Consider the following 16,037-nt stretch of genomic DNA (forward strand, 5'->3'; position numbering starts at 1 on the left):
ACATAGCGGGTGACCACATGTAATCCCCCCACCAACAAATATTGTGTCTCCCGGCTCGCCACATGTTTATCACACATGTATTGTGCGGATACAGGGAAGATCCGACCGCCGTGTTATTCACACACATCAGCAGACAAGGAATGCCCGGCTTAGATACACACAACTGTACATGATAGCCTTGGATACAGTACTGAGCATATAGTATCACACATGATGGCTTAAATACTACGCTCTGCAGTCTATATAGCCTATCATGGACATAGGATTAGATACACAGCTCAGCAGACAGTATCACACAGGAGAGGATTAGATACACAGCTCAGCAGAAAGTATTACACAGGATAGGATTAGCTACACAGCTCAGCAGACAGTATCACACAGGAGAGGATTAGATACACAGCTCAGCAGAAAGTATTACACAGGATAGGATTAGATACACAGCTCAGCAGACAGTATCACACAGGAGAGGATTAGATACACAGCTCAGCAGACAGTATCACACAGGAGAGGATTAGATACACAGCTCAGCAGACAGTATCACACAGGATAGGATTAGATACACAGCTCAGCAGACAGTATCACACAGGATAGGATTCGATACACAGCTCAGCAGACAGTATCACACAGGATAGGATTAGATACACAGCTCAGCAGACAGTATCACACAGGATAGGATTAGATACACAGCTCAGCAGAAAGTATTACACAGGATAGGATTAGATACACAGCTCAGCAGACAGTATCACACAGGAGAGGATTAGATACACAGCTCAGCAGACAGTATCACACAGGATAGGATTAGATATACAGCTCAGCAGGCAGTATCACACAGGATAGGATTAGATACACAGCTCAGCAGACAGTATCACACAGGATAGGATTAGATACACAGCTCAGCAGACAGTATCACACAGGAGAGGATTCGATACACAGCTCAGCAGACAGTATCACACAGGATAGGATTAGATACACAGCTCAGCAGACAGTATCACACAGGATAGGATTAGATACACAGCTCAGCAGACAGTATCACACAGGATAGGATTAGATACACAGCTCAGCAGAAAGTATTACACAGAATAGGATTAGAATCACAGCTCAGCAGACAGTATCACACAGGAGAGGAGTAGATACACAGCTCAGCAGACAGTATCACACAGGAGAGGACTAGATACACAGCTCAGCAGACAGTATCACACAGGAGAGGAGTAGATACACAGCTCAGCAGCAGACAGTATCACACAGGAGAGGATTAGATACACAGCTCAGCAGACAGTATCATACAGGATAGGATTAGATACACAGCTCAGCAGTCAGTATCACACAGGATAGGATTAGATACACGGCTCAGCAGACAGTATCACACTGGATAGGATTAGATACACGGCTCAGCAGACAGTATCACACTGGATAGGATTAGATACACGGCTCAGCAGACAGTATCACACAGGATAGGATTAGATACACAGCTCAGCAGACCGTATTACACGGGATAGGATTAGATACACAGCTCAGCAGACCGTATTACACAGGATAGGATTAGATACACAGCTCAGCAGCCAGTATCACACAGAGTAGGATTAGATACACAGCTCAGCAGACAGTATTACACAGGATAGGATTAGATACACAGCTCAGCAGCCAGTATCACACAGGGTAGGATTAGATACACAGCTCAGCACCCAGTATCACACAGGAGAGGATTAGATACACAGCTCAGCAGACAGTATCACACAGGATAGGATTAGATACACAGCTCAGCAGCCAGTATCACACAGGAGAGGATTAGATACACAGCTCAGCAGACAGCATCACACAGGATAGGATTAGATACACAGCTCAGCAGACAATATCACACAGGATTGGATTAGATACACAGCTCAGCAGACAGTATCACACAGGATAGGATTAGATACACAGCTCAGCAGACAGTATCACACAGGATAGGATTAGATACACAGCTCAGCAGCCAGTATCACACAGGATAGGATTAGATACACCCAGTTCCTTTCCTGGTAATTTATCAATGTGCCTCAGGGTCCGTCAGTGTAGAGAGAATACTAGTCTTTTGCTGCCCCAGATTTATCACTGTGATGATAGATTCTGGTGCTATGTAATACTGTTCAGTTCTGCTTTAGTCCTATGTTTAGTTGGTGCACAGGTTATTTTCTGCTCGACCACGCCCCCTATTCCAGATACCACGCCCCCTAGAAATGTTTTGTTAGAAGATTTGTTAGAAATTCATTTAAAAATAAATAAATAAAGGTCTGAAGCTTTGATAAATGTGACACATGACATTTTTAATAATATTTACAGATTTGCCCCTGGCAAACTAAATTACCCATATCCAGACACATAATTGAGGTTGCCATTTCCCACAACCAAATAACTTCTAGCCACATCAGAGTTGTTGTGACTGTGATACTCTACTGATCCCTACACTGACACAGGAGTGAGTGACAATAATCATAAAGGGACACCCTGTGGTGACTCATACAGCACAGCCACAAGTATAACAACCATTGTCAGCACTTCAACAGACACATTACTAGTTCACTCAGCCTGGCTACACCTATGAGTATGTGTGACACTGTGGGGCAGATTTACTTACCTGGCCCATTCGCGATCCAGCGGCGCGTTCTCTGAACAGGATTCGGGTCCGGACGGGATTTATGATGGCAGTTCCTCCGCCATCCACCAGGTGGCGCTGCTGCGCTGAAATGCATCTGATCGCGCCGGAATACACCGAGCCGGACCAGGTGAAGGTAAGCGCTTCCCAAGCGACACATTTTCGGTTATTAAATGCAGCGGTTTTTCCGAATCTGTCGGGTTTTCGTTCGGCCACGCCCCCGGTTTCCGTCGCGTGCATGCCAGCGCCGATGTGCCACAATCCGATCGCGTGCGCCAAAATCCCGGGGCAATTCAGGTACAATCGGTGCAAATCGGAAATATTCGGGTAACACGTCGGGAAAACGTGAATCGGGCCCTTAGTAAATTACCCCCTATGTGTCTGGATATGGGTAATTTAGTTTGCCAGTGGCAAATCTGTAAATATTATTGAGTCTTATATCCCTGCCGACGCACAAGGTCCCCTTGTCTTTGTATAATACATGACATTTTTATGCACAAATCAGCCAGAAGTTTGTAACAAGTGAATTCATCAATCCCACCCACCCCAGAGGCAGATGGGCTACAGCAGCAGAAGACCACACCGGGTGCCACTCCTTTCAGCTAAGAACAGGAAACTGAGGCTACAATTTGCACAAGCTCATCGAAATTGGACAGTAGAAGATTGGAAAAACGTTGCCTGGTCTGATGAGTCTCGATTTCTGCTGCGACATTCGGACGGTAGGGTCCGAATTTGGCGTCAACAGCATGAAAGCATGGATCCATCCTGCCTTGTATCAACGGTTCAGGCTGGTGGTGGTGGTGTCATGGATCCATCCTGCCTTGTATCAGCGGCTCAGGCTGGTGGTGGTGGTGTCATGGTGTGGGGAATATTTTCTTGGCACTCTTTGGGCCCCTTGGTACAACGCCACAGCCTACCTGAGTATTGTTGCTGACCATGTCCATCCCTTTATGAGCACAATGTACCCTGTAACATCTGGTGGCTACTTTCAGCAGGATAATGCGCCATGTCATAAAGCTGGAATCATCTCAGACTGGTTTCTTGAACATGACAATGAGGTCACTGGACACAAATGGCCTCCACAGTCACCAGATCTCAATCCAATAGAGCATCTTTGGGATGTGGTGGAACGGGAGATTCGCATCATGGATGTGCAGCCGACAAATCTGCGGCAACTGTGTGATGCCATCATGTCAATATGGAGCAAAATCTCTGAGGAGCTTCCAGCACCTTGTTGTATCTATGCCACGAAGAATTGAGGCAGTTCTGAAGGCAAAAGGGGGTCCAACCCGTTACTAGCATGGTGTACCTAATAAAGTGGCCGGTGAGTGTATAGCGGTGTCCGTCCAGTAACCCTGAGTCATTGTTATGGGATTGTGTATATTATTTCCCTCCAGGTCTGCGGTGTCTATTATCTGTGTGGTCCCAGTTCTGTCTGAACTCTTGTTATTGTTTTTATGATACTTTTATTCCTGACATATCATATGATGTTTACCATGTGGCTTCTTAAAGGGACAGTCCACATGGAACTGACATGTTTTTCCTTCTCTGCCTTCCAAGAGCCGTAACCTTTATATTTTTTGGTCGATGTTGCCATATAATGGGGTTTTTTTAATGGCTTTGTAAAATATTTAATTCTATCAGATTTCCATAGTTAAGCAATGGAAGGTCTAGATGATATCAGTACACGACCTATATTGGAGGGAAGCTCCTAATGACATATATTTTGGGAATTCCCAAAATGCTTACTATTATGGGACAATAACCTACTTGATACTTCATACTCATTAAAATGCAAACTCTGTCTTTAAAGATAGAGGAGTTACATTGGTCACGCCTTGTTTGATTGTTGGGGGGGGGGGGTGGCTGGAGCCCTAGGCCGTTGCCTATCCTTGCTTCATTCATCCATATGTAGCACTAGCATCCCATAATAAATCCATATTTAGCACCAGCATCCTATAATTAATCCATATGTAGCACCAGCATCACTAATCCACGTGTAGCGCCAACACCTCCTTATACATCCATATGTAACCGCACTACCCCCTCAAAAATCCATATGTTGTGCTAGCATCTCCTCATTATGCAGAGCCACCACCCCCTCATAATCCCATATGTAGCCCCACTACCCACTCAAAAATCCATATGTTGCACCAGCATCCCCTCATTAATCCATTTGTAGCCCCACCAACCCTCAATTATCCATTTGTTGCCCCACCACCCCCTCATTAATCCATTTGTAGCTCCACCAACCCTCAATTATCCATTGGTTGCTCCACCACCCCCACATTAATCCATTTGTAGCTCCACCAACCCCGCAATAATCCATTGGTAGCCCCACCACGCCCATATTAATCCATTTGTAGCCCCACCACAACCGCATTAATCCATTTGTAGCCCCACCACATCCTCATTCCATTTGTAGCCCCACCACCCCCGGATTAATCCATATGTAGCCCCACCACCCCCTCATTATTCCATATGTAGCCCCACCACCCCTTCATTAATCCATATGTAGCCCCCCCCCTCATTAATCCATATTTATCCCCACCACCCCTTCATTAATCCATATGTAGCCCCACCACCCCTTCATAAATCCATATGTAGCCCCACCACCCCCTCATTATTCCATATGTAGCCCCACTACCCCTTCATTAATCCATATGTAGCCCCACCCCCCCTCATTAATCCATATTTAGCCCCACCACCCCTTCATTAATCCATATGTAGCCCCACCACCCCTTCATTAATCCATATGTAGCCCCACCACCACCTCATTATTCCATTTGTAACCCCACCACCCCTTCATTAATCCATATGTAGCCCCACCACCCCCTCATTAATCCATATGTAGCCCTACCACCCCCTCATTAATTATTTTAAATTAATTACTTGCCTACAGGTTCTTTGACCTGGGCTTTTGAAGGACACAGGCCTTATTACATTGCCTATGTTATACAAAGGGAAAGGGTAGACGTTTCTAGTTATCAATTGTATCTGTGTAATAGATGTAAAAGTCTGCACTGCTATGACAAGGCACCTTATAGCGGTATCACCAGTACTGCCCCGATGGCTCTGGGTCTGCCCTTGTTTTCAGAGTTGACTACTATAGCAAATTATCCCCTTTAAATCTAAGGGCAATCCCTTTAAACAATAAATGACTATATAATAGTCCCCACATAACACTGCTACATATGTTCCTCAATAGTCTATTTACATTGAGCGTCCAAATAAAATTTCCATACTGAATCTTCCCCTAAGGCTTCATTCACACGTCAGTAAATGGAACCGACCTGATGTCTCAGAAGTCAACATTTGATTTTTTTTTTTTTGTAATAAGCCACACAGGAGACGGATAGGATTCAACACTGGTGAACTTTATTTACAAAGAATCCACAGTGACAAAATATTGACAATATATTATGGCAGTCATAGCAACTCAAACAATACACCAAGAGGATATGAGCCATCCCCCCGGGGGGCGCCGGAGTGGTTACAACTTCCATGTTGGGGCGGGTGGGCAGGGACATAGTAGATTTATATATATATATATATAAAAATATGCCATCAAAATGATTTGGACAATCAGACGCTTAGAATATTATTTACAGGAAAGGCAACAAACTGCTCCTATGTACAAGACACAAGGGATCCTCCATAGTCGTCCCCCCCCCCCCCCAAAAAAAAAATATTATGTCCTGTAACCCCGTAAGTGCTGGAGGGGGCTTATTACAGTGCAAGACATAGCAGCACTGGCAGAGCGTTACTGGGACCATCATTATGTGGTGGGCAGAGTGGCCAGGGGGACATATGTGGTAAAAAAGTGTCAAAAGGTCAATGAAGGGCGACTTAAATGTTAAAAAAAAATAAAAACCTCCATTATTTAATATTGCATCTACAAATTTTGTGAATATTCAGAGTAATAACCAATTTTATAAAGCACAGCATTGGGATTTGGCCTATGCTGCTGCGAGTAACTGTCCACATTTTACTTAGTTGTTATGGAGCACCGGTGCGGCTATAGAAGTGGAGAGAGAATATACAAAGGATTGAACATCCCAATTTAAAAAAAAATAATAAAAAAATTGGGTGAATACTCTAAACAAGTCTATGAAGCACAGTAATTTTACTCAGTTGGCCTATGCTGCAGTGAGTACCTGCCCACGTTATAACAAACACATGTGCAGCTCTAGGAGGGGTGAATATACAATACACTGCACAACCTACATAACGTTGTGTTCACATTTATGTATCCCTTAAAAAAATGTTACCAGTTACCATTGTGCGTTTTGGATTCAGTTTAAAAATTCCGATGAATAACGGATCCGTTTTTTTTCCCCACTAATTTTAACGGACTTGGAATAGTGACTATCTTCTGTTACACTATCCATTATTGGAGTGTATAGTAGGACTAAAAAGCTATAAAAAAAATAAAAATTGGTACTAACAGAAAACAACAAACTGCTAAACGGAAGCCAAAAACGCAGATGGAAATTGGCCCTAAAAAAAGAAGCTCCACCCCCTTTTAAAGAACGAGGCTGTTATATACAGCTTCACGCTCGTCACTTTCCTCAGCCTTCTGAACACCGCAGTTCACTCTCCATATTACATCTCTTTTTTTTTTTTTTCACCCTACAACTTAAAGGGGTATTCCAAGCTGGGCATTCACTTTTAATTAAATTCATTTGCCATATTTAAACATTTCTTCAATTGGATGTTCCTGTGTGAAAATTATTTCTCCTAAATGTAGCCATGTCGTCCCTTAGAAACGAGATCAGCTTCCTTGGATACGACCACCTGATATTTTGGTAGCGGTGGCCAGACATGTGCTATCGAGTCCTGTTTGACCACCATTCTTCATAGGATCATTACCACAGGACAGATGTGGGACCTGCAGTAACTCCCGGACATGACATATACAAAAACTTTTTTTTATTTATTTTTATTACTATTTATGAGAAATTATCTTCACACAGGAACATTTTTTTTTAATAACATCCAATTGAAGAAATGTTTATATATGGCAGATTAATGAAACTGAATGTGAATGCCCAGACGAGAAGACCCCTCTAATGATCACTCTACAACCCATCATCATGAGTAATTTAAAGGGCATCTACCACCAGGATGAAGGACTGTATGCAAATGAGCCTCAGGGCCTCCAGGCTCCATTAGTACCTATGGAGCCCCTTAGGCTCATTTGCATACAGTCCTTCATCCTGGTGGTAGATGTCCTTTAAAGGGAACCTGTCATCAGAGCGCTCTTTTTCAAAGGTGACAGGTTCCAATAGAGACAGAAAAGTCCTTATCACAAGTTAATTAGTATTAGTAATATCCGATTCCGATATATTCGCGCATCACAGTCCCGGGGGCTGTGCCTTTCATATTGCAACGGATGCCTGTTCGTTTGAATCCTTGATACATTCGTCCCCCCGCTCATATTATTCATCCCAAGCCCCCCCCCACAGCCTCCTTCTTTTCCCCTCCCACCCATGACATGGGCTCACCGCACAAGCAAACCTCGAGCATCACTTCCACTGCGCATGCATCACTTCGTACGCTAGCTTTTTAGGCACCAAGTACATACGCAAACTGCTTAGTGAGAAACTGCTCAAGCTGGAGTACAAGCTGACGCATGTGGACGATGTGGGAGGGGATTTGGGGTGAATAATAATGAGTGGGGGGATGAGCCAATCAAGGATTTAAACGAAAAGGCACCCGTTGTTAAATAAAAGGCACAGCCCCGGGACTATGATGCGCGAGCTGGCAGGGAACCAGGTACATTTTATAATAGGATATTACTAAAACTAAGTAACTTAGAGATATTGTAAAAACGTGTGATAAGGACTTTTCGGTCTCTAATGGAACCTGTCACCTTTGAAAAAGAGCACTCTGGTGACAGGTTCCCTTTTAGGGGAACCTGTCACCACATTTTCTCTTTTACAGCTAATGACAGGTTCCCATAGAGCCTAACCTGACACCCTTCTTTTCGTTAAAAATATTTTCCCTCACATCCCATAAAATCAACTTAATGTTTACCTGGCATCAGAGGGGGTGTGTCCTGCTCAGATAGCCCCACCCATCTACTCCTCCCCATGCCATATGCCTCCTTACCATTCAGCACTCCATGTCATGTGACCAGCGTGATGTCATCTAAGGTCCTTTACCCGGTACCATTAACATCTACCCCATGTATGTATCTGATCACATGAAATCACATTAGCCACCATGGAGGATGGGGAGCAATAGAAGTCTGTGAAGTCTTGTGATCTCTTGTGATCAGATACCCAGTAACATGAACATCATGTATGTAACGGAGCTTAAATGACAGCACCCTAGTCACATGACATGAAGTGCACAATGATGTAACAGAACTCTCTCTCTCTCTCAACATTCCAGTAAGACGCCATGTAAAACATTTGACAAAGGTTTTTCTACCCCTGATAATACATAAAGCTGTGTGTGTCTGTAGTTAATTATTAGCAGACGGTCCCTCTGTATAGGTTCCATACAGCAGCATGTCCATCCAGCGTGGCCTGTCCATCAGGAACAAGGAGGCGGGGCAATGCAAGTAAAATCTTATATATAGGACCCCATATGCACTATGTTTGCCCTTTCCAGGATATGAGCGGCAATGCAAAAAGTAGGTATGGGCCCCTTTAGAGTTGGGCCCTGATGGTATCTTCTTTATCAGGTAGGTAACATAATCTTCACCCAGAGGCTGAAATCCATCCTGACCACCACAGCGGCGCATTTACTTCTGCAAGATCTGAACTTAAATAATCAACGTTCCCATTCACTGGCAGCAAGCAGAGATCTTGATCGGTGGTCAGAAATAGACATCTTTCTTAATTTGTGAAATCTGCATTTTACAGTGATTATTTTTTAAATATTTGCACAATTTATTTGTGTCATTTACTCTGAGCTGCATAATAATAGCTGAAACGTAAATGTCTTTCACTATTGAAATGTCATCTACTCCTCCATACACCAAGGGAGACAGAAGCCAGGGCTAGAGAATTTTAAACGCAGCTTTGGATGTGACTAGAGGGAAGTTGGGATTTATAAGATTTAAAAGCACAGTACCAGGTTTCATGGTGACACTTGTTCTGAGCATGGGGCATATGTAACATGAAGGTGACCGGACCCCCATTCCACTGCAGAGTAAATGGGGAGTCGAAATGTTTAGCGATGCATTGATATAGGAGGCCACGTGCGTTTCGTATAACAAAGGCTCCGTTTTATTGATATGATACAATGTAACAGTGAATGTGTGATCAAAGTGCTACGAAAAGGAAATCTAGATACAGGTTTATACCGCACAACATCTGAAGGACACCCAGTAGGAGGGGAGGGGGGGGGGAGACATCCCCAAATTCTGATACAGTAACACAGTACTCATGGTCTATAGTACTTCTGTATAATCCACAGATAATGGGAGTAACTTTACAAATACCTGTGTCTAGCCAGCTATACCCTACTCCAGTCACACACAGAGCTGCAATCACAATTCAAAACGGTCTTGTGCGGTACAATCATCTGCACTGCATTATGGGGGACTGTAGACTAGACATCTAGGCTAGCAGGACAGGTAAGACAATGTAATAAGCAAGGTCTAGGGGGAGATTGTGAGGTTGTGCAGAGCCAGAAAGCAGCTGAATTGTGAATGAAGCTCTGGAGGCGATAAAATATATATACGAGACTAAGTTACTCAACATTCTCATGGGATTATGTCTAGAAAGTAACAAGCTCAGGGAGACGTTATACATGATAATGTCTCTGCACACGGCAGGTGACTGGAGTCCTGGGTACTAGGCTGTGTGATCCGTATGGGTCCAACCAATAGGGCTTGGATCTTGGATTTATAAAAGTTAATAAACAAAAATTTCAAAAAAATTTAAAATGGGATGTCACCTTGGAATGAATTCCATCCAAAAAGTTTACAAGATTCTGGTCCAAGCAGATTCCACGTTCCAAAGCCGCCGCCTCCCGTGCTCGTAGTTCTGAAACCCGCCCCCAAAAATCGAGAATACGGATTGTATGTGTAATACCCTGTATCTGCCGAGGCTGTGATGTCATCACTGCGGGAAATTTGTACATTCATGATATCATCAGTAACTTCTCGATTTACAGCAACAATCCAGGTTGTACATACACAAGGCACAATGTTTAAAAGTCATCCAACCTATCGTGCGGCTGTAAGGGGATGCTGGGACAATGACAATATGGAGAAGACAATATACATGGAGGTTCATAGCCACATCGGGACTACAAATCCCAGCATATCGTTGCAACCAAGGAACCACTACTGGCCCCCAATGGATTGATGTTGGTCTCCCTAAACCCAAGGTTACATAGTGTCTTGAGTTGCTCCCAATCTCAATGATTCCCTCTCTATCACCACAAGATCAGGATTACATGTGATCGGTTTTACCACACTAAAAAATATTTTAAAAACTTTTAGAACACAAGTTTTTTCACTTGACAATAAATAAGAACAATAAAAAAATAATAATGGCCAGCTGGGCCGGCAACACTTATACACAGTTCATCTATAGCCACAGAATCGGAGTGAATAGTCGGACCCTCTGAGCGCTTGGTCTTGTTGCGGCTGACCGTGGATGGTCCCCGAGGACTGTTGTGGTGTCTGTATAAAACACGGACAGAAAACAGGACCCAAAGCACTGACGGACAGCAGTAAGATGTGATGCCGGAGTCACTGCTCACTCACCAGTGGTTAATACCTTTTGCCGAGAGCCAGAGATCAGCCGTAGCTAACCCACCGACTACTTCTACAGTTCCCACCATCATAAGGATTCAGCTGTAGGCACATAACAGTACCGAGTTCAAATACTTTGGCAATTATACCCTATCGTACCACCCGAATCTTCCATGCTTTGTTCATTGACTCTTTGGACTGAGGACTCCTTGGGCACATCACAAACCTCACGAGAGTTGGCTCTTGAAACCTGCGTCATGGAGATGTTAGATGGACGATGGAGGTGTGAGCATGTAATGCGTCAAAAGACAAGCCAAAGACGAAGTAAATGGGCAGCAGCGACATTAGAAGAGGGTCCAGCTTAAGAGTACGGTGCGGTGGGGGCATCACACCCTCCATAGCAGCAAGTGGTTGGTGCTGTCATCTCTGCCCACAGTCTCGCTGCTGTTGGTGAGCCTAAAGTCCTCGTAGCCGTCTCCTCCGCTGATGACCAGGAGTTTGGATTTTGGTCGGTGTCGGGTGGAGTCTCTTTTTTCTGAGTCACATATTTGATCATTGCCTGATGAAAGGTAAAAAATTAAGAAGAAATTACTATATACTCTTGCAAGACAGGAAGCAGACCAACAATTGTCGAGAGCCACCAAACGGCCTCCGACAATTGTCGAGAGCCACCAAACGGCCTCCGACAATTGTCGAGATCCAAGCAATGGCTTTCGACAATTGGCGCACAGAATAAGGAGCTTCTTATAACTGGGTTGGAAATAATGATCCTTGGCTTTAGACGATTATTGTTCCCTGATGGTTGGCACATGGTGGCTGCAGTTGAAGCCAACAAGGCCTACTGGTTTCTGGCAAATGGGGTGAAACAACAGTGGCCTGATGATCCAAGTTATGACAACTATAACCCAATTATTCTTGCCATGACACAACAGTGGCTCGCTTACAGCTTGGAACAATGATTCCCTGACAAGATGGGTGACAGCGCAATTGTTCATCCACACTTGAATTCACAGGAAGACAAGATCACAACTTCTGACCATAATTTGCTCTTACCGGTTGTGATTATCCATCTTTGAACATGTAGCAACAAAGTACTCACCTTGGTCTACAGGCAAAGGAAAGTGCACATCAAATCCATCTGGTAGCTCCACAGATGTGAGGAACCGGACGTGGCCTGTGTGTCCTTGAGAGAGTCCCACCGGGCTCATTGGACCCTTCAGAGAACTAGTGCTGGAGGCGATCGTAAGGGTGAGGACCACTCCGGCACTGGTCCCTATCCACAGAAGATCTTTGCAGGCCAGCAGAGCTGTGATCCTCAAACATGCTGACTTGTGTTGGCGGATGATGGCATCGGAGCCTTGAGGGAGAAGAAAAGAAGACGTCCTCAGTACATGGTTGCATCTAAATCAAAATGCAATGGAGAACTGTCAATGGTAGATTATATGAAAACCTGGGCTCATGTTACCTGCCAACATCTTGTGCACAGGTGGCGCAATATCCACCTCCACCAACTGCTCAAAGGTTGTGGCGTGATAGAGTCGAACCTGAGCACTGCCTTGCAGAGCGATCCACATCCCTACGTGACTTGTGACCATACACGTTACACAGCGGTTCGGATCCTGACCAATATGGAATGTGTGCTGGAGGTGGAGAAGAAAAGACGGATCAGGAAGTGGACAGAATGAAATCGGAATTATTGCCATTCACTGAAAAAGGATTTGGGAGACAACTTTTAGAGACAGAAATAGATGTCCCTCCATGTCACCAAGAGCCCACAATCTAATTTTACAGCCAATAAGTTTGGCACCGGCCACTGACCAGTACCGGCCATCATGCTTTGCAGATCAGAGTCCAGCCATCACCATTTACCTCCTGAAGCAGGGACGATGTGTTCAAGATGATCACCCTGTTCTGACAGCCGCACCACAGCTTCCCAGAGATGGACACCATCTTAGTGATTGGACTTCCCGAAGAACCAAGGGGCAGAATTTTTGAATTCTGAGGGTCCCAAAAACTCCCTGGGGGGGGGGGGGGATAAAAAGAACAGTTTAAGACCTGGGCTACTGCAATAGTTATGTCAGATGACAAACTTTACGGTTGATGATGTTGTCGTAGTCAGGGTCATGTGAAGTCATCTGTATATACATTAAAAGATATGATTCATACACATTGGATAAAGGTCGCCTGCTGTATATGGGGGTTTCCTGATTACTCAGACAGCAGAGGTCAGGGAATAGATGGGTCCAGTAGGATATACTCATGGAAACACAAGTATATTTGGTGGACTCATGACGAGTAGCCTTCCAAACACGGACGGGACTAACCACTGACAAATCTGAACCCAAAGAGCTGTAGACACAGTATAGGACTTCATCCCGAGCCCCGTACCTGCTTCTCTCTGATAGACTATAAGATCTCCGGTAGCTATAGACACAAACACTTGGTTGTCCAGGTACCTGCAGACAACAAGAGGATTATTACATCAAATCTCTGGAATATAATCATCTGGATTTCAGGGTGATTACCACCGAGACTCCTATATCTATACTAATGAATAGGTTAACCCGACGCCCTACGGGTGCTGGAGAAACCGAGCTACTTACAGGATACACATGACGGCGGCCGCGTGCTGCATCTTCATGCTGTTCTTACGATTACGGATGTTGTCTGAAGACTGATAGACGTGGATGCTAGGAAGTGAAGACAAGCAGCTCATGACGTCTTACACATTACATCAAGATACAAACACAACCAAGACCAAGACTATATGGTAACTTTTACTGGTATATATATACATTCATTACATTGGTTTATATTGCTTGGTCTTCAAAACACAAATGTAGGTATGTAGCTCCCTCTAGAAGAGGTTGGTCCTATTTAATAGTATGAGCTTGCCACCAACAAAGGATAAGGTCTCCAACCCCCCCACCCCAAAAAAACATTATAAATAGTTTCTTACCAGCCGTCCTCAGTTCCCAGCCACATGGAGCTCTGGTACGCCTCGGGGTCGATACTCAGGAGGTCTTCTAAGCTCCCCTGTGTAAATGACCCCCGGCTGGATCTCCTAACTGCAGGCCCATCGGTGGGACTCTCACTGTCCTGGTTCTGATTCTGGTTGAAGTTGCAGGGGATGGGCAGGAACCCGGGCTCCTGTTCTTCTTCAGAGCTGGTGGTCTCGGCAGTTGTGTCCTTGGCACTGGTCATTTCTTCATCTAACATATCAATACAAAGGCAACCATTATCAAATCCATCTCCCCCCATGGTATGCAGACCAGGACATGCTGCCCTCTACTCTTGAACCCTTCTTGTTTCAGCTGTTACTCACTTCCAAAACTGGAGGAGATGGTAGAGCGACTGGCCTGACTCTGAAGGGTCCCAGAGGGGCTGGGTGATGACTCGTCATCTGTATCGTCACTGTCAAAGGGCACCAAGTCCCTACTGGCACTATCTGTGTGTTCTGAAAGCTCCAGGGAGGATCCAGAGATGGAGATATGGAGGCACTGCTGGGAAGGTGGAGGCTCATCTTGATGCGGCCGTTGCTGCTCCGATGACTGGTTCATCAGGGCTGGGGGTCTCTCTCTGCTGCAGGACACAAATTTCCAGATAATGTCAACACATTATAAGAAACCCTCCGTACAGAAGAATCTTCTATATTATGGAAACCATCAGCAAACAGCTGTTGATAGATCCATGAAGAGCATAAAGTTGTCCTGCTGTAGATGGTCTAGGGGTCCTCTCATTCTTATAACCCATGCAGAACGAGTGGTGGTGTGTTAGGTGTGATTTTTGACTAAAATGACCAAAAACCAACCTCAAAAGAACAGTAACAACAATGTCCCTGTGGACATACCTGTAATTCTTCTTCAGTCCTGGCACGGAGGCGATGCAGAGGATACGGGCAGAGCAGACGGCGATACAAGCCTCCACCGTTGGCTCATTCCTGATGCTCAGCAGACAGACCTGTCCCACGTACCCATCGCTGTTACACACCCAGACCTCGTGCATGTTGTCAGGACTGCTCTGACTTGGAGACGCGCAAGAGAACTAAAAAACAAGAAGGTCAATTTAAGGAGTGTCTCTACAACCTGAAGGACCTGCTCAGAGGTCAGTGTCTCTCTACTTACAATCTATTACAAGAACATCTTACAATATTTGAATTCTGAACCTCCAAAACCCTCCTAAGCATGGACTTCCTGTCTGGAGGTCACATGACAGGAAATCGATGTACAAAGTGTGTAAACATTACCACGGTAACCCCAGCGCAAGCACAATACTTCAAGATCCAGAGAAACAGTGAATTTTGAAACAATCCGTAAAGTCATTATCTGGATTTCGATTTTCTTAATCCAAAGAGCTTCATATTTCTAGACTGTCCTTAAGTAACTGAGAAAATTAATTCACTTTGTTCTGCAACTTGAAGTCTGGATCATTATAATTATCTGCTCACATGTTAACAAGATCAACACTTTTAGGTATTTTCATCCCTTTATATTCCCTTAAAACGCTCCTATGCATGGACTTCCAGTCTGGAGGTCACATGACAGGAAGTTGATACCATAGAATAGGAGCAAGTCTTCTCCTTGGAAATCTATGCACAACTTACTGAACCATCCCAGGAGAACATCTGAATGTAGGTTCTAGATTTCCTCCAAATTATTTATTTCCTTGAAGACCCCAACATTATTCTCC

The 16,037-nt window shown here is 44.5% G+C and overlaps 1 protein-coding gene across 2 annotated transcripts in view; it reads right to left on the minus strand.

Moving 5' to 3' along the window:
• Window positions 1–5,985: 5,985 nt before the first annotated feature.
• ARHGEF17 (Rho guanine nucleotide exchange factor 17) overlaps window positions 5,986–16,037 on the minus strand; it is a 139,560-nt gene continuing 129,508 nt past the window's right edge. For both annotated transcript variants that reach the window (XM_072133865.1, XM_072133864.1), the window contains exons 14-22: window positions 15,199–15,392; window positions 14,674–14,930; window positions 14,308–14,560; window positions 13,952–14,038; window positions 13,737–13,804; window positions 13,218–13,366; window positions 12,814–12,988; window positions 12,448–12,705; window positions 5,986–11,907 (exon numbers count right to left, since the gene is read on the minus strand). In XM_072133865.1, the coding sequence (XP_071989966.1) occupies window positions 11,735–11,907; window positions 12,448–12,705; window positions 12,814–12,988; window positions 13,218–13,366; window positions 13,737–13,804; window positions 13,952–14,038; window positions 14,308–14,560; window positions 14,674–14,930; window positions 15,199–15,392 (1,614 nt within the window). In that variant the 3' untranslated portion in view covers window positions 5,986–11,734. The remainder of the gene's footprint in view (window positions 11,908–12,447; window positions 12,706–12,813; window positions 12,989–13,217; window positions 13,367–13,736; window positions 13,805–13,951; window positions 14,039–14,307; window positions 14,561–14,673; window positions 14,931–15,198; window positions 15,393–16,037) is intronic.

The sequence above is a fragment of the Engystomops pustulosus genome, chromosome 2, assembly GCF_040894005.1.
Source record: "Engystomops pustulosus chromosome 2, aEngPut4.maternal, whole genome shotgun sequence".
Classification (NCBI taxonomy): domain Eukaryota; kingdom Metazoa; phylum Chordata; class Amphibia; order Anura; family Leptodactylidae; genus Engystomops; species Engystomops pustulosus.